The sequence below is a fragment of the Oncorhynchus mykiss genome, chromosome 1 (assembly GCF_057628025.1).
Source record: "Oncorhynchus mykiss isolate SJ-2025 chromosome 1, ASM5762802v1, whole genome shotgun sequence".
NCBI lineage: Eukaryota > Metazoa > Chordata > Actinopteri > Salmoniformes > Salmonidae > Oncorhynchus > Oncorhynchus mykiss.
Window position 1 is genome coordinate 15,754,047 of NC_143022.1, and position 18,588 is coordinate 15,772,634.

General features: G+C 41.8%; 1 protein-coding gene across 2 annotated transcripts in view; it reads left to right on the top strand.

Annotated features, from left to right (window-relative positions):
* Positions 1–990: 990 nt before the first annotated feature.
* The window catches only part of LOC110486505 (rab GTPase-activating protein 1), a 141,351-nt gene continuing 123,753 nt past the window's right edge, over positions 991–18,588 (top strand). For both annotated transcript variants that reach the window (XM_090186337.1, XM_090186380.1), the window contains exons 1-6: positions 991–1,258; positions 14,137–14,362; positions 14,737–14,929; positions 15,992–16,202; positions 17,150–17,324; positions 18,366–18,526. In XM_090186337.1, coding sequence (XP_090042463.1) covers positions 14,228–14,362; positions 14,737–14,929; positions 15,992–16,202; positions 17,150–17,324; positions 18,366–18,526 — 875 coding nt within the window. In that variant the 5' untranslated portion in view covers positions 991–1,258; positions 14,137–14,227. The remainder of the gene's footprint in view (positions 1,259–14,136; positions 14,363–14,736; positions 14,930–15,991; positions 16,203–17,149; positions 17,325–18,365; positions 18,527–18,588) is intronic.

The window sequence follows — 18,588 nt, forward strand, 5'->3', positions numbered from 1 at the left end:
CATGCCCCATAAGAATACATTTTCATATTTAATTCCTGTTGGTTTAGGTTATTCATAAAATAACTAACAATTTAAAAAAAAATACTATGCTAAAACAAAAGAGTGAAATATTAAAAGAGAACAAAATATATACATATCTCACATTGTTACCTTGTGACAATTAAAGATTTATAACTGCTTGAAATATATTTGTTGTCCATATTGTACACACACACACACACACACACACACACACACACACACACACACCTAGCCTACCAAAAATGTTACAATGAATAAATTATATCACACCACCATCCTTTCTCTCCCAGAATCGAATCAAATGAGAGCAATAAAAGCAAGCATTGATTTAAATATACACTGGAGATGACAGATAGGGGGCGTTGTTTCGAAGTCACCGCTCCTCCATCTTGGCACTCCCCCACCGTTAATAAAAATATTTTGGAAGCTATAGAAAGGAATTTATTAACGTCTACATTTGATATTGCTACGTTTATTCTATTACAGACACCTTAATGCATACTTTAAATTATATTATGTGAGCTAAATATACAAATAAAACAAGAAACATTTGAGATTACTAATGTTACTGTCCTCACTACATCAAAAAGCAATTTTGTCCTTTAAATATTTAATTGAAATACTGTAGAATTGGCCCGACCGGTGGCTACAAAACCTTTCAATGGCCAATAAATCATCAATACAATATAAATAGAAATACAATATAAATCAATATAAATACATGTTCCCCTCAAAGTTAAGGAATGTCACGTGTTCTAAGGGGATGTCAGGTGTCCTACTTATATCAGTAATTTACTTGTAATGCTATTTTATGTTTCTTCAGAAAAAAAATACATATGTTTGTATCGTATTGTAATTTGAAATGTTATAATACAAATATATATATATATATATATAAAAAATATGTAAAAAAAAAAATCGTAACAACCTAAGCATACAAATAAACCTGATGTAGGAAATAAACCATGCAATTTCTTGGGTACCAAATTCGACACTCATTGACCTCCATAGAAAATAGACTTGCTTGGTGGGCGATAACACGCCACCTGCTGGAGGGAGACACATATTTCGTCGAGTTGGACCTCTCTCTTTACCTCTTCCTCTGATAGAACCAGGGTGACTGCGCCGTGAACGCGCACGGACCAGTGGGGCTCGCGGAGGAGCCGTGAGTGTGCGCGGCTGCTGCAACTTGACAGTTAACGTTTACTATTTATCCGGAGGTGTTTACTCTAAACAAGTAAGTTATTGGCTATTTATCTTCTGAAGACATTCAGCTTCGACAATTGCGTGTGACGAAAAGGACAATTTGATATTATTTCTAACATTTGTAGGTTATTATGCGACTTTGTTCTGACAATTTCTTGCGTGAGCTTGCACCACTTTCTATCTGGTGTGGGTGAACTGTTTTGATTCATAGCTAACAGGTTAGCTAGTGTTAGCCACACTAGCATGGCTATTACAGATGGCCTTTTAGGCACTTCCTGTTGCCCAGTATGTGTGCTGTGACATAGTTATGTTGTGACATTTCTGGTTTTACAGTCTCGTTTATGATAGTTTAACGGTGTTAAATAATTGATGTTCGCCCAAATACATAATTTGGACGTTAACCTCGCTCGCTAGCTACGTTAGCTTACCATTTTGTCACATTCTTCTCTACTATGAAGTACCTGCCAGCTTTTAGAGGCTCGCTAGCTAATTAACGTTATTTTCCTTCCTTTGTAATTTTTAGAGTATGTTACCGTTTTTCTTAACTACCATTGTAATCGAGGTAACTTAACTAGGTAGCTCTATTTTAGATACGTTGAGTAAACTCTGCTACTATAACTAGTTAACTATTAACTACAAATAATACATTTCGTATGTTGTAACAGTAGTTAGCTTGTGCATAGTTTATGTAAACACTGTTTGAGGGGATTGTAGAGGTGGTGAAAGAGCAGAACCTGACCAGCACAGAACCGATTGATTGATTAACTTAACAAGCTAGCTAACCAGTAACTTGCTTTTCAGTTACTTCACCTCATTTGGACCTTATTATCCATTCACGTGACACTGGTGAGGCTTGCAGTTTCCATATCACTGATTCGAGGTCTGATAGTATCGGCTCATAAGTTGGTGGGAAATTGATCCTGGACTGTTAGGGATAGTGTGAAATGAACAATCTGGACACCGAATGTTGACCAAAAAAAAGGACTAAAAATGCTAAAAAATGTGGATTGTGGCCGCACCCATCTATAATTAGTTCATAGAATTCACTTGCAGGATCCATTTCTATACATTGATGGTATCTGGCTCGATTGTCTAAATGCACTATACCTGCAAAAAAAGGTATGTTTAGGAATGTAATTAAGTTGACATTTATGAGAACACAATGTACATCACATCAATGGAGTTGAACAGATGCGACTGTGGGCAGAATGAACCTCTTGACTATTGAGTCGCAGTCAGTTAATAAATGTAAGTTCTTAAACCCTGGCTGTGTACCTATGTTTGTCCTCTAGCTGCGTGCCTTTCTTTGTTTGCTGAAATTCATACTTTCAAATAAAACTTTAGTCAAATAAAACCAACAACTGTTTCCTCGTATCGACTGACAGCGACTTGATGTAGTCGGAGGTACGCTCATCCCACAGTACTAGCAACCCAAATCCATAGAGATGTACATATCGTGGAGTTGAGAAACCCAGCTTACCTCAGCACCTTGACTCGGGTAGTGCAAACAACCTTATTTCACAACCTGGTGAAGTTTTACAATGACGTTTTATCAGAGAAACAGATACGGTAGTGGAGTTGTTTACTGTAGTGAAGTGCAGCGCAGCTACTGTACTGTTGCTTCGCACTAACACCTTGATCACACCGATAGTAATTGAGCAAAATGGTACGCAACATCATCTGGATATGTGTGCAACAAAAGTATAACATTCACTTTCTGCTACCATTTCTGTCAAGACGTCTATGCATACAGTTTTATGCATACTTTAGATAAAGCCAACTTATGCAACACACAGAACGCACTGCAACGCAATGCTGCAAGGAAAACGCAGCGTTCCATTGGAAATGAATGTACTTCTAGTGTACCAAAATGCAATTACACTCTGTATGATCGAGGCGTAATGGATCCACACGGATTCAGAGCGGTTGGGTTTAATGCGGAAGACTCGTTTCGGGTTGAACGCATTCAGTTGTGAAACGGATTAGGTCTCCCTTTTCCTAATAAAGCACCTGATGTTTGCATTTCGGACAGGGCGGAATATTTGACTTTTTACTAATTTACTATTAATGCACAGGCTGGTTTGGGTTTTACATTACCTTTTCTTCTACACCAGTATTTCAATGTTTGTTAAATGTGATACGCCACTCCTATGCATGTAACGTCCGTAAAAAAAAATACATGTTTACTCTGTTTTGCTATTTGAGTCGTCTCTCTCCCCCTTCCTCTTGCGTTCCGCTTCCCTCACCCGCTGTCACTCAAGGAGAGCAGTTGTTGGTTGATCAGTCACAGGCATTTGCCGTTCACTCTGTCTACATGGTCAGATGCAAATACATGTTTGATAACCTTGTTGAGATGAGTGCAGGAAATGGATGAAAATGCTGAATTTTTTGTTGTGGAAATCGGATTGTACAGTATAAAACAATCAGAATGGAGAAAGACATTCTAAGTGATTTCAATGGGTATGTTGCCACCCCGAGGTCATGCACTACTTATAAAGCTAATTTAGAACTGTTTTATTCAAAAACATAAAATACTGTGAAAAATGTTGTGATATATATTGCCCAGCCCTATTTGCATTTTAAGTCCACATTTGCAGTGTGTGTGTGTGTGTGTGTGTGTGACACACACATACACATTGAGATAGGTTTTGTCTTGAATAACCTAACTTTGGTAAAGGAATACTGTATAATATGGTATGGAGTCATGAGCAGACAGACTGAACATTGTTGTGCAAACCAGCTGAACAGACCAATTAGTTGGGGCGTCTCAACATGATGTAACCTCGCCTAAAACTTAAGCAAAATATGTCACCCTAGTATTATGCTGTTTATGAGTGGCGCAGCGTTCTAAGGCACTGCATCTCAGTGCAAGAGGTGTCACTACAAACCCTGGTTGGATCCCGGGCTGAATCACAACTGGCCATGATCTGGCGGTGCACAAATGGCCCAGTGTCATCCAGGTTAGGGGAGGGTTTGACCAGGGTACACTGTCATTTATTGTTAAATAAGAATTTGTTCTTAACTGACTTGCCTAGTTAAATAAACAAATGAGTACATGGGCTTCTAGCCTAGTAGAAGTAGTGTTCGGTATTCATTGGAAGAACAATATTTTCAGAATTGCTTAGAGAAGAAAGCTACATGCAGGGCACAAATGTTTATTTACCCTTTCAAATCAAAATCAAATCAAATTGATTTATATAGCCCTTCGTACATCAGCTGATATCTCAAAGTGCTGTACAGAAACCCAGCCTAAAACCCCAAACAGCAAGCAATGCAGGTGGAGAAGCACGGTGGCTAGGAAAAACTCCCTAGAAAGGCCAAAACCTAGGAATAAACCTAGAGAGGAACCAGGCTATGTGGGGTGGCCAGTCCTCTTCTGGCTGTGCCGGGTGGAGATTATAACAGAACATGGCCAAGATGTTTAAATGTTCATAAATGACCAGCATGGTCCAATAATAATAAGGCAGAACAGTTGAAACTGGAGCAGCAGCACGGCCAGGTGGACTGGGGTCAGCAAGGAGTCATCATGTCAGGTAGTCCTTGAGGCATGGTTCTAGGGCTCAGGTCCTCAGAGAGAGAGAGAAAGAGAGAATTTGAGAGAGCACACTTAAATTCACACAGGACACCGAATAGGACAGGAGAAGTACTCCAGATATAACAAACTAACCCTAGCCCCCCGACACATAAACTACTGCAGCATAAATACTGGAGGCTGAGACAGGAGGGGTCAGGAGACACTGTGGCCCCATCCGAGGACACCCCCGGACAGGGCCAAACAGGAAGGATATAACCCCACCCACTTTGCCAAAGCACAGCCCCCACACCACTAGAGGGATATCTTCAACCACCAACTTACCATCCTGAGACGAGGCCGAGTATAGCCCACAAAGATCTCCGCCACGGCACAACCCAAGGGGGGGGGGGCAGGCAGGCAGAGACAGCAAGGGCGGTTCGTCTTTCATTCTGTGGTTTCTCACCAATGTGTGCTAGATTAGAGCAGTGTTTCCCAACTCCAGTCCTCCAGAACCCCCAATGGTACATGTTGTGGCCTCGGACAAGCACACCTGATTCTATTAGTCAACTAATCATTGAGTTGAATCAGGTGAGTTTGTCCGGCCACAACATGTACTGGAGGACCGGAGTTGGAAACACTGGACTAGAGGATGCGTGCTTAGTCAAAGCCTGTGTCAAGCCATGCATCAGTGACGGGCCTGTGTGTACCCTACCACACTGAGACTTATTTCCCAGAGGCAGGACATTTGCTGTAACCTAGCAGCTAGCCTATGATGTCATAGCCCCTGGCTGTAGACACTGCAGCCGTTCGCCCATCAACTGGAAGGAGATGCAAGGCAAGGAAATGTGAAGTTTTTGCCCCACCTAATGATTCAGACTTGCCTTGAGTGACCTCAACAGGTCAGCTCAGTCGTTTTCGATGGACGCGCCAATGTGTGCAGGTTTTACTATTGTGTTTAGCTAGACTATAGTTTATTGTAGTATTAAGTACAGGGTGGACTGTTTATTTTCCTCTGATGAATAGCCCAGTTTGTTGTGCGTGTAATTGGCCTAGGGTGTGATAACTGGTTAAAGGGTCGGGTTTCAGAGCGTTTGTCTTATTTGGGCAGTACAAGTTGCCAGTTTCTCCTGTAAGGCAGACGGTAAAAGGTAGCTTATGCACACGCCCAGTTAGGTCAGTTAAATTGCATCAGTATTGTCGTATGTTGTAAGGTCTGTTGACGTGCTCATTGTCGCCACCACACCCAGCTTAAATATAGCCCACGCTGTAGGGAGAAATTCTAGATTTGTTGTGCAATATTTAGCCCATGGCAGGGGTAGTAAATAGTACATTTCTAAGGCCTGTTTTCTGATATATATCTTTTATGAACTTGTTCATGGTGCTCTGACAGAGTGAGGGTGTTACAGATGCTGTTGGTCTTTAGGTCCAGGACATGATGCTGTGCTTCAGGAGGAAGGCAGAGCAGCAAAGCACTGCTCTATAATCTCACCACACAGAACAGGGTCCTGGCCTCTCCCAGATGTTGATGTGTAAGATTTATAGCCCTCTTCCCAGTCTCTCCCCTCCACCCATCCTATACATGTCTTCACACTGTTACCCACTCAATCACCTTGGCTGTCCTCTGGACAACACACACGGTTCAGTATAATTAGTTACCTCTCAGATGAATAGACTAATAACTTCCAACGGCTGTGAGGCTTTTAAGGCAAGACACCACCGTCGGTGAAAGGACCAGATTGGCCTATATTATTGTTGATTGACAGCCTGAAGAAGTGGTGTTCTCACAGCTTGCTGATACAATCACTCACCACTTGTAATCACCATTGTTTTAGTCAAATAGCTTTATTTGACAGTTGTGTGTTTCTTAGGCCCCAAATTACATTCAGCTGTGGGCCGAAATATATTGATCAATGTTTCTTCTGTGATCGAATCAACATTATATCAGCTTCCTTTTCAATGCAACAAACTGTCGATGACCCGCAAGTGAATGCGCGTTTCAGATCAGTTCAGAGCTGCACATGTGTGAATTTGTTGATATTCTTTGCTAATTATTAGTCCAGTTATAGATAAGCATAGGGCAGCAATGGGGATTTACTGCTTCCTACAAGAGCACAAAACCTGTAAGCAATATTTTCAAGTTGTCTTTGAAAAGCCAGTCAGGTAAAAAGCTTATGTCTTAATTAAAGGGACAGTGTTGTATTTTGAGACAGGCTTGAATATGTAAATAGGTCAATAGGCAGAGGGGTAGCCTACTAAACTCAGCAAAAAAAGAAATGTCCCTTTTTCAGGACCTTGTCTTTCAAAGATAATTTGTAAAAAATCAAAATAACTTCACAGATCTTCATTGTAAAGGGTTTAAACACTGCTTTCCATTCTTGTTCAATGAACCATAAACAATTAATGAACATGCACCTGTGGAACGGTCGTTAAGACACTAACAACTTACAGAGGGTAGGCAATTAAGGTCACAGTTATGAAAACTTAGGACACGAAAGAGGCCTTTCTACTGACTCTGAAAAACACCAGAAGAAAGATGCCCAGGGTCCCTGCTCACCTGCGTGAATGTGCCTTGGGAAGGCTGCAAGGAACATGAGGGCTGCGGATGTGGCCAATAAATTGCAAAATTGGTACTGTAAGACGCCTAAGACATTTCTACAGGGAGACGGGATGGATAGCTGATCTTCCTCGCAGTGGCAGACCACATGTAATAACACCTGCACAGGATCGGTACATCCGAACATCACACCTGCGGGACAGGTACAGGATGGCAATAACAACTGCCCGAGTTACACCAGGAACTCACAATCCCTCCATCAGTGCTCAGTCTGTCCGCAATAGGCTGAGGCTGGACTGAGGGCTTGTAGGCCTATTGTACGGCAGGTCCTCACCAGACATCACTGGCAACAACTTCACCTACGAACACAAATCCACCATTGCTGGACCAGACAGGACTAGCAAAAAGTGCTCTTTACTGACGAGTCACGGTTTCGTCTCATAAGGGGTGATGGTCGGATTCACATTTATTGACGAAGGAATGAGCGTTACACCGAGGCCTGTACTCTGGAGCGGGATCAATTTGGAGGTGGAGGGTCCGTCATGGTCTGGGGCGGTGTGTCACAGCATCATCGGACTGAGCTTGTTGTCATTGCAGGCAATCTCAACGCTGTGCGTTACAGGGAAGACATCCTCCTCCCTCATGTGGTACCCTTCTCGCAGGCTCATCCTGACATGACCCTCCAGCATGACAATGCCACCAGCCATACTGCTCGTTCTGTGCGTGATTTCCTGCAAGACAGGAATGTCAGTGTTCTGCCATGGCCAGCAAAGAGCCCGGATCTCAATCCCATTGAGCACGTCTGGGACCTGTTGGATTGGAGGGTGAGGGCTAGGGTCTTTCCCCCCCAGAAATGTCAGGTAACTTGCAGGTGCCTTGGTAGAAGAGTGGGGTAACATCTCACAGCAAGAACTGGCAAATCTGGTGCCGTCCATGAGGAGGAGATGCACTGCAGTACTTAATGCAGCTGGGTGCCACACCAGATACTGACGGTTACTTTTGATTTACCCCCCCCCCCCCCCCCCTTTGTTCAGGGACACATTATTCAATTTCTGTTAGTCACATGTCTGTGGAACTTTTTCAGTTTGGATCAGTTGTTGAATCTTATGTTCATATAAATATTTACACATGTTAGGTGTGCTGAAATGAAACGCAGTTGAGAGGGAGGACGTTTCTTTTTTTTGCTGAGTTTGTCTAATAATTTGTATGGTAATATGACATTTTATTTAGTAGAGTGGTTTCTTGCAATTTAAAGTCAACAATTTGTCTAACAGAATGGGACCAAGTAAAAACATATTAATGTCAAACCCTTCATAATGTAAAAACGTTAAGTCTCATGCAATGTAGGCCTGCATTGAACACCACATATGTGACTGATCTCCTTGATTAGTTCTTATGTAGCAAAATGTCAATGTTTTTTTTACATTGAATAAAAGCAGAGACACAGAGCTACTAATTGGTATATCATGAACAGTGGGGAGTTGATAAACTTGTAACCTCACTTTTGAGAAAATAGCCTATGAATGTTTTGGTACCTACTGGAGAGCTCTTCTTTGTCTACACCCATTCAGAATCGTTCACACCCTCAAGCTTTAGCTCCACCCATCTTTAAGGGAGGACAGAATGCTCGGATCAAAACAGAAGTCAAGCACCCAAGCTAACAGTTGTCGCAGTGAAATTCTATTAAAATGGACACTTGCATAGTGGAGTCTTTTGCTAAGACTTCTAGCTAGCTAGGTAAATGAACCATAATCCCAACTCATGACGTTACTACCCTGCGTGAATCTGCAGGTAGTTAACCAACCAGGTTCAATGTTAGCTAGCTAACACTAGGGTATAACTAGCCAAGCAAATGAATCTGAGAAACGAATAATAAGATCATACACGTAACATTAGCTTGCGAGCCAGCCAGCTAACGTTAGCTAACAGTACACTTTAACTTGAAATGAAAATGACTTTGTCAAAATTAGAAATGTGTAATATCTGAACATGTAGCTTGCTAGACTATCTTACCTGTATACATCATGGTTGGATGCTTCTCTCTGTCACTGAAGCCATGGTTGCACTTAGTTTGAAGATGTAATCCGGAGAGGTATTTTCTCCATCTCCTTAGCTATCATACTCTAATTCCACTGATTTCAAAACTCAGTCCTCCAGAAAGTGGAGAGCAACACTTTTGCAGTTCTACTACGCTATATATATATATATATATATATATATATATATATATATATATATATATATATATAAAGCAGTATTATACAGGATTACCTACACATACTGACTAGCTCAAGTAAACAAAGGGTGCTATATGGCAGACCAATCCAAACTCATTTCTCGCCATGTCCAGTCCACTCATTATCTCAGCCAATCATGGCTAGCGGGAAGGTTGCTGTTTTTTTTCTGTGGCTAAACCTTGTAATTTAACAATTTTATTCGTATTTACAGATGACAGACAATTTTGTTATTAAGGCACATGAAAGTTCACATGATCCAGAAGGCATTTCTGCCAAAAAATGCATTTTGATATAAAACACAGAATACGTTCAAATAGCTCTCGTGTGAAGTAGTGACCCGCGACCATACGCCTAGTTTCCTTAAATGGGTCACGTATCGGCTATTGTAGACTATATCATAGCTTTTGATTTCTATTTCCACGTGAAAATGTTATGGGATTTGCTCCATTGGTTGTGTTGGACAAATAGCCTAGATTGGCTACTGTCAAACTGTAAGGCTACAGCCTCAGTCTTCACTGTAAGTTGCACAAAATGTTCACAATGTTAAAGTTTCCAAGGCTCAAATTTTGCTCAGTGCACCAAAAATTTGAGGGGACATAGTTAGAAATCATTTGTACACTGCAAATTGATTGCAAGAATTCCAAACGGATAGTATTTTTATTTATTTTTACCTGTATTTAACTAGGGAAGTGAGTTCAGAACAAATGCTTATTTTCAATGACTGCATAGGAACAGTGGGTTAACTGCCTGTTCAGGGGCAGAACGACAGATTTGTACCTTGTCAGCTCGGGGGTTTGAACTTGCAACTTTCCGGTTACTAGTCCAACTCTCTAACCACTAGGCTATCCTGCCACCCCAATTTGACAAACTGATTTATTTAAATCCCTGATTACTTTGGGATACGATCACGTATGCCTCTTTTTATGCGTGGCAATACTCGGGAACAGATTTCCTAAGTTTAAATCACTTGAGCTGATTTCCTGGAGACTTTACAGTCTTATGTCGTTTTTTATTTAATTTTTTTAATTAAAGTTGGGGGGCCAAATACAATCAACCCCGGGATGAATTTGGCCCTCGGTCTGCCTATCTGGGAAACCTGGCCTAGGCCTGTAGCATTTTACCCTCTAGATAGCTTATGACTACTGTGCAGTGATGATTGTGTTGGTAAATATGTGTGAAAAAGTTAACCACACACGGACGAACAAGTGGAAGAACAGGAAATGTTTAACTAGGCCTATCGTGGAGTGTGCGTTCTGAAGACACCTTTTCTATTCATATACTGGCCATGTCTATACACCCCATCATATCATCTTTTTTTATTCTTGTATTAATTTAGTATTGTTAGGTATTACTGCACTTTTGGTGCTAGAAACACAAGCATGTTGCTGCACCTGCGATAACATCTGCAAAATATTTGTACGTGACCAATACATTGATTAGATTTGAAGATGTATGATCTGTAACTGGAGAGCTGGTGAAGACTTTTAATTTGCTCAAAGAGCTTAGAATCAAAGCTAGGTCAGAGCTGTGATTAGGATGATGTAACAAAGAACCCCCGCCCGAAGATCACTCACTCGTATGGCCGCCACTCTGATGTTTTAAAGAACACGTTGAAACAATAAAAAGACTGCGTGATGTTGGTCAAAGAGATTTATGGAAACGTTTGCGGTAGCCAACTTCCACCTCTTGCCACAATGTCCCCCTTTTCCTTACCACATGGGTACCCAGCAACCCTCTGTAATGATCTCCCTGAATGATTTGCGAAATCTCCTCTGCTAACCCTAATGGTGATGAGCCCCCTTCTCTGACCACAGTCCCACTGACAGGTCCTCAATTAAAAATGGCCACTGTTTTCCATGGTGGTGTTCCTAATGTTTTTTTTTTCTGTGAGGAGGGGAGACTCTACTTTTAATCCTCCCGGACCCTAAAGCACCAGACCACAGGATTCCAGCCGCTCCACCCAGACCCCACAGGCGCGACCCCAAACCCCAGGAAGATGACACTTCCAAACCTCCATTCAAGCTTACCTCACCACCTCCTTGAACTTAACACAACCCCTTACATTTTACATGGGGTATAATGATGGAGTTGAAACTTGGGAAACTGTCATACAATGGAGGATGGAGAAACTGTGTTCTTTAGTTTTTGTTTTGAGATGCACGTCATACCCAGGAAGACTCAAGGTGCTTCAACAAAGTACTGAGTAAAGGGTCAGAATACTTGTAAATGTTACATTTCAGTTTTTAAAAAATGTGTTAAAATAGATCCGAGGCAAAAAAATAATAATTTCATACATTTTAGAATAAGGCTATAACATAACAAAATGCGGAAAAAGTCAAGAGGTCTGAATACTTTCTGAAGTCACTGTACATGGCCTACACAGGGCTTTCACACCACCACACACATCACTGTGTGTTTGTTTGAGTCTACTTTATTAAGTTTCTAGAGATGATAGATGATAGATGATACAGGTAGTGCATTGGAATACTGAACTTCATGAATGTATTTGAATAATGTGAATTTTAACCATTTTTCTATTGAGAATGAGTTCTAAAATGTGACTAACCACCTGCATTCAGTCTTATGTAGCAACATTTGACATGGTGTGTTTTTTTACATTGGATAGAAGTAGAGACTCAGAGCTACAAAATAGTATATCATTGCATTTTTGAGGAACAATGGGAAAGTAATTCTGCTTTGAAAGTAATTCTGCTTTGAAAGTTGATAAACTTGTAAACTCACTTTTGAGAAAAGGGCCTTTTGAACGTTTAAGTACCTACTGAAGAGCTCTCCTTTGTCTACACCTATTCAGCATTGTTCACACCCTCTTAAGCCAGCCCCACCCATCTCTTTAAGGATTCACATGTGAGGTCATGTGCTCAGCAGTGAATAGTGTAGTAAAGATTAAGACTAAAAGTGGTAGTAGCCTACATTAAGGAAAAATTCTAGGTAAACAAAGTGTCCAGATATAGAATATTTTTAAGTATTAGTTCACACTTACCCAGACACGCTTGTCTAAATTGATCGGTCATGTGAAATAAATGCTATAACCACCAGCCACATCCAGTGGTGGAAAATTGTCATACTTGAGTAAATGTAAAGATACCGTAATAGAAAATTACTAAAGTAAGTCACCCAGTAAAATACTACTTGAGTAAAAGTCTAAATGTATTGGTTTAAATGTACTTAAGTATCAAAAGTAGAAGTATAAATAATTTCAAATTCCTTATATTAAATGAGATAGGAAAATTAATGTGATTCTGTACAATGACATTTTCACGAGTTAACTTGAACCATCCAATAGGCATATCCTGAACGGATTCATTGCCCTACGGGATTGTAACAGATGAGGTGGAATGGTTTTTACTTAAGTTTGTTATCAATGCCATTTAAAAAACAAACTTAAGTATATTTACAACCAAATACTTTGACTTACTCTAGTAGTATTTTACTGGGTGACTTTTACTTTCCATTTTATATTAATGCGTGTTTACTCAAGCATGACAATTTGGTACTTTTACACCTTTGCTGGGACTATTCATTATTTTCCTCCTCTGCAGATTGTAATGTACATAATTTAATGAGTGTGATGGGAGCACATGACTGTCTGTTGCTTCAGTGGGAAACTGGGTGTGTGCTGTGGTTTTTCACCAATAGGAGTCAGTGACCCTCACTACATGTAGGTTCACCTACTCCACATGTTCCATTCAAAGTGTTAGCGTAGGTGGATACTGGCTAGCAAACTTGTGTTAGCACTAAAGCAACCAAGTAGCGCCTCTACCAGGCTACTAGCAACTCCTGACGGTCTTGATAAGCTTTAGGCTATATTTGAATTTTCCAATCCAAGGACATGGTTCAACATTTCCCTACATAGCCTTTTCCCTTGCCTGGTTTTTGGAATGACTTTAAAACAAGTTATTACAGACTTGAAATTGCTTTTTACTCAATCAGTGAGTGCACTCAGTTTCTTATTCGGATCAAAGCACTGACTCTTATGCCGTCACTACTGACACTCAGCCGAACCTCGGCCACCCAAGACACGTTTGATTTGATCTTGTCAATATGTGAGACTTAAAGGAAAAACAACTATCACAGGCTATTTTTAGATAACATCTTTCGCAAATAGCAGAAAATAATGCACTCTTCAAACAGGAATCATACGAAAGGGTCTGAAATTAGCATATGATCCTCTAAGTCTTCCAAATACCATGAAGAGCAGATGCCTGTTTTATTCAACTGATTGGTTTGCTTCAATTAGTTTGGAGCTGTTCAGCAAATGCTGGGCCTAAGCGTAATTTGACTTTGAATCGATGATCTCCATTTCAGATGACATAGGGCTTTGAGGCTCAGTGTAATATCAGGCTTGGCTATGCTGTCAGCTTATGCTCTCCACTCCAGTTTCAAATAAGGCCTTTCTGTTCAGTTAACTGGCAAATGTAGCCACAGACATGACTTTGCAAATAGAAAAAACACGTTACAAATGGACAGTCCCTACCTACTCCATATCCCACTGTAGAGAATGTAAGCTAAGCCTAGGCTATAGTCCTATGCTTCTATATTATCATGACAATCCCAAATGTAGTGAAATGTGTTTTCCAATCCAGGGTTCCAGCAGCAGGGGGTTGAGCAGAAGGCTGTGCTGCGTGGCAGAGGACGGGGGCAGAGAGCGCTGGCCCCTGGGGCTCCTGGCTAACGATGGACAACACCTCTCTTGGCAAAGTGAGCGGCTCCACCGAATCAGTGGCCACTGTCACCAGCGAGGAGTTTGTGCTGGTGCAGCCGTCTACCGGAGGATCCCCCTCGGGCTCAGAGGGCAAGCCCAGACTCAAGGTAGATGCTAACAATGCTGATCAACTATGCCGATATTGACCCCTAACCCCTTGGCTCTCCTGTAGATCAGAAAGGATTGGATAGCAATATGATGGACATTCCACTAGCCTATCAGAGGGCTATGAGGAGCTTTTACCATGTTGCTAATACCTATCCACACCACTCCTCCTGTCTAGTGCCTAGGGAGCATGTAGCAGCTAGCGGTCAATTTGTGATATGTCAACTGTTAAATATATATATACACACACACACACACACACTTCTCTATTGGTTATTCCTATACAATTACTCTAGTATAAAGCCACTGTTTGAGCCTCTTCTGAAAGCCAGTCCAACACACAGGGTTTCACCTCTCAATCCCTTCCTTTCCTCAGATGTCCTGCAATGGGAAGGAGCAGTTGGAGAGGGCCATGGAGGAGCTGTTGGATGACCACCACGTAGTGATGGAGGACCGGAGTGGAGGAGCAGGAGAGGAGGGAACCGAGACGTTTTGCGACACATTGAACTCCACAGCCCCCGTCCCACAGACACGACCCCAAGGCCTGGCGCTGTCCTCCACACCTGCCGGTACTACTCTACACCTCTCATCTGTTACAATCCCGTAGGGCAATGAATCAGTTCAGGATGTGCCTATTGGATGGTTAACTCATGAATATGTCATTGTACAGAATCTCATACATTTTCATATCTATCTTGTTCTCTCTCTGAAAATGCAAGACTTTTGCTGGCTGTTCCAGTGACCTCAATATGTAGAAGTACATTATAGCATGTATACACGATTGAAGAATAGTTTCACATGCTTTATGTGCAGTAGATTAAATCAGCAGATAAACAATGTAAACATATCATTGTTACTAAGTAGTTGTATCAGAGTGTACTGTACTGATCATGTAGACAAGGAACGGTCAAAGTATGCTGACTGGTACTGTATTGTACATGGCTGTCTGACCCAAACAGGGAATAAAGTTCCATTTTTGGACCACCAGCTGCTGTGGCAGGTAGATTAAAAAAAATAAAACATCTACCAGCCACTCCGATGTTTTACCAAGGCAAAATCTTTTTTTGCCTCTAAGATTAAACCAAGGAAACACAAAAGAAGGGGTGAGCATGCTTTGTAATGACCTATACAGTTACCCTGACTTCAATGACTTTCATTGATACATTTGACAACAAATTATCTTCTTCAGTCCAACCTGGTTCTAAGTAGTGTGTATGTGTGACACAAACAGTTTTGGCCATTACTGTGCTGTCCTTAGTTTCACTTCCTGTTGCTGAGTGTGCAATTACAGGTTTGACATGACCCTGGCTTCCTCTCTCCACAAGTAGCTTCCCCAGTTGCTGGGGACTAATATAGGCAGGCTAGTACATGCTAACACTAGCATTGTGGGTTGTCTTCTTTACTACATTAGCATCAAACTTAGCCTCAAGTTACTGTTATAATCGTCAAAGGCCAAATCATATTAGCTTCAAATAACTGTTTGTGGTTTTGTAAATATTATCCCATTTTCAGTTCAGGGACCATTTTACTGAGGATTGCCGATGATTAGACAACCCATTTATTCCACAGAGCTGCCCTAACATTCTAAACAATAAGTGACCTTTGACCAATTGTCTGTCTGTCCCTATCAGAGGTGTCAGTGTGTCCTGCAGCAGGCAGCCCACCAGTCCAGGAGGAGGACAGTGTTCAGTTCAGTAAGCTGTCCTACCTGGGCTGTACGTGGGTGAAGGCCCCACGCAGTGAGCCCGAGGCCCAGAGAGCCATGACCACACTGCGGGCAGAGAGTGCCATCCCCATCCCCGTCACGCTCCATGTGCCCAATGTACCTGGGGGCTGCGTCAGGTCAGTCCCCATACCCATCACCCTCATGTGCCTAATGTACCCGGGGGCTGCGTCAGGTCAGTCCCCATACCCATCACCCTCATGTGCCTAATGTACCCGGGGGCTGCGTCAGGTCAGTCCCCATACCCATCACCCTCATGTGCCTAATGTACCCGGGGGGCTGCGTCAGGTCAGTCCCCATACCCGTCACCCTCATGTGCCTAATGTCCCCGGGGGCTGCGTCAATAGAGACTATAGTATGTGTGTGAGTATGTGGTCACTATGAGTAGAGCGTGGCATCTCTGTCTGTGCCCCACGTGTGTCAGGTCAGTCATCCACACCAATATACTGCACCATCGATGTGTGCATTTCATGTCTGGGGAATTTCTACTGTATTTACATAGACCTAAACTAAAGCCTTCAATATAATTGCAACATGTACTTGCTTCTGATTGTATGACTATGCAACAAGTAGGCTAAACTCTTACACATCTGAAATGGGTGTAATTTTTATTGCATCGAAACAAAGGTTGAACGATTGAATACACCCTTTATTGTCAGTGTCATTTGTAAGCACCTACACTCTGGTTTGAGCAGTTTGACAAATATATAGAAACAAAGCCATAACAATCCTCTAGCCAACCGTGGGAATTAGGGAATGAGAAAGATAACCGCACAAAATAAGAAAATAAACTTTAATGTGTAAAATCATAGATATTTCTCTGCACCTAACCAGAAAGAAGGAAATTATATAAAGAACCAAGGTGTCTTGAAAGACCTTTGTGGGAAATAATATGACACATTACAGTAGAGGAAATTAACGGAGCATGCTGTGGGACTCAATGGAAAAATATGACAATAAAACATTAATTAACATAAGTTTGTAAGGTGAGTGGGCCTACTTAAGGAACCCCTATCCCCTTCAATAATAGTTGCAATTGCTTATATTTTGATCTCTCCTTCCTCAGGATTGTGGACCTGGCATCAGGCACGGAGATCACCTCCTTCCCCATTTACAAGGTGCTGTTCTGCGCCCGGGGTCGGGAGGGCTCCATCGAGAGTGACTGCTTCTCCTTCACTGAGAGCTACCGCAGCTCAGAGGACTTCCAGGTCCACGTCTTCTCTTGCCATATCAAGGAAGCTGTGAGTCACTGTTCTATTGTACTGTCTTCTATTGTACTGGGTTCTGTTCTTTTTAGGGAATGCATATTTAGGTCCAATTTGCTGCCGACTATCCAACCATTAACCGTTTTTTTCCAAACAGTCAAATGTTGTGACCAAATGAAAATACTATGCATGCATATAACGAACTGACATTTTTCATTAAGAGCTGACTGAAAACATGTAGCAATGGCAAGCTTATCGTCTTAGTCAAAAGGCTATAGCCTATTAATGAACATGCAACTGCTGTAATAAAGCAGCTAATTAAACCTCATTTTCTAACATTTGTCAAAATGTAATTGGCGGGAAAAGATTGTTCTTAACAGCACACCTAATAATGTTGCACAATGACTGGGCTTATAAAAGCAACTATTTCACTCCAGCACCAGCTTTTTGAGGAGCTGCTCTCACACTGACAGGTGCTAGGCTTTTCCACTCCTCAAACTAGGCTCTGTATGCTGTCTGCATGTGATAAATAAGATGCAGGACAACTGGCGAAAATACACACTTGAGAATTTAGTTTCACTTAATGATGGAAATTAACCTATAGACTCATAAGCTTGTTTGGTCAAATGTATTTTTGGCGTTTATCCGATTAAAAAAAATATATATATATTTTCTATTCTACTGTTATTGGTACCTGTGTGCAATGAAGAGTAAGTGTATATAGACTCCATGTGCACTTGCCTTCTATACTGGAAGAAACCAGGAGAGGGCGCCCTAACAAGCTAAAATACACATCTCTGAATCAGAGAGGTGGGGGGGGGCTGCCTTAATCAACATCCACGTCTTCGGGGTAACAGTGGGTTAACTGCCTTGCTCAGGGACAGAATGACAGATTTTTTTTACTTTGTCAGTTCGGAGATTCGACCCAGCAACCTTTCGGGTTACTGGCCCAACGCTACCTGCCACCCTGTAAAGTAGTATTACATTTAATTAAATTCAAACTTTGTCCCCACAGCAAAATCCATTCATCAAACTATTATATTTTCTCTCTCTTCCTTCTTCCTCATTCCACTCTAGGTGAGTCGGATCCTGTACAGTTTTTCCACGGCGTTCCGGCGCTCATCCAAGCCAAACCCTGACGAGAGGGACTCGGCCCTGCCCCTCTCCCCCGACAGTGACCTCTTCACTTTCACCGTCTCACTGGAGGTCAAAGAGGATGACAGCAAGGGCAATTACAGGTCAGCATGTAGCCACTGCGAGTGCACACACACACACACACACACGCATGCTATGGGGTTAA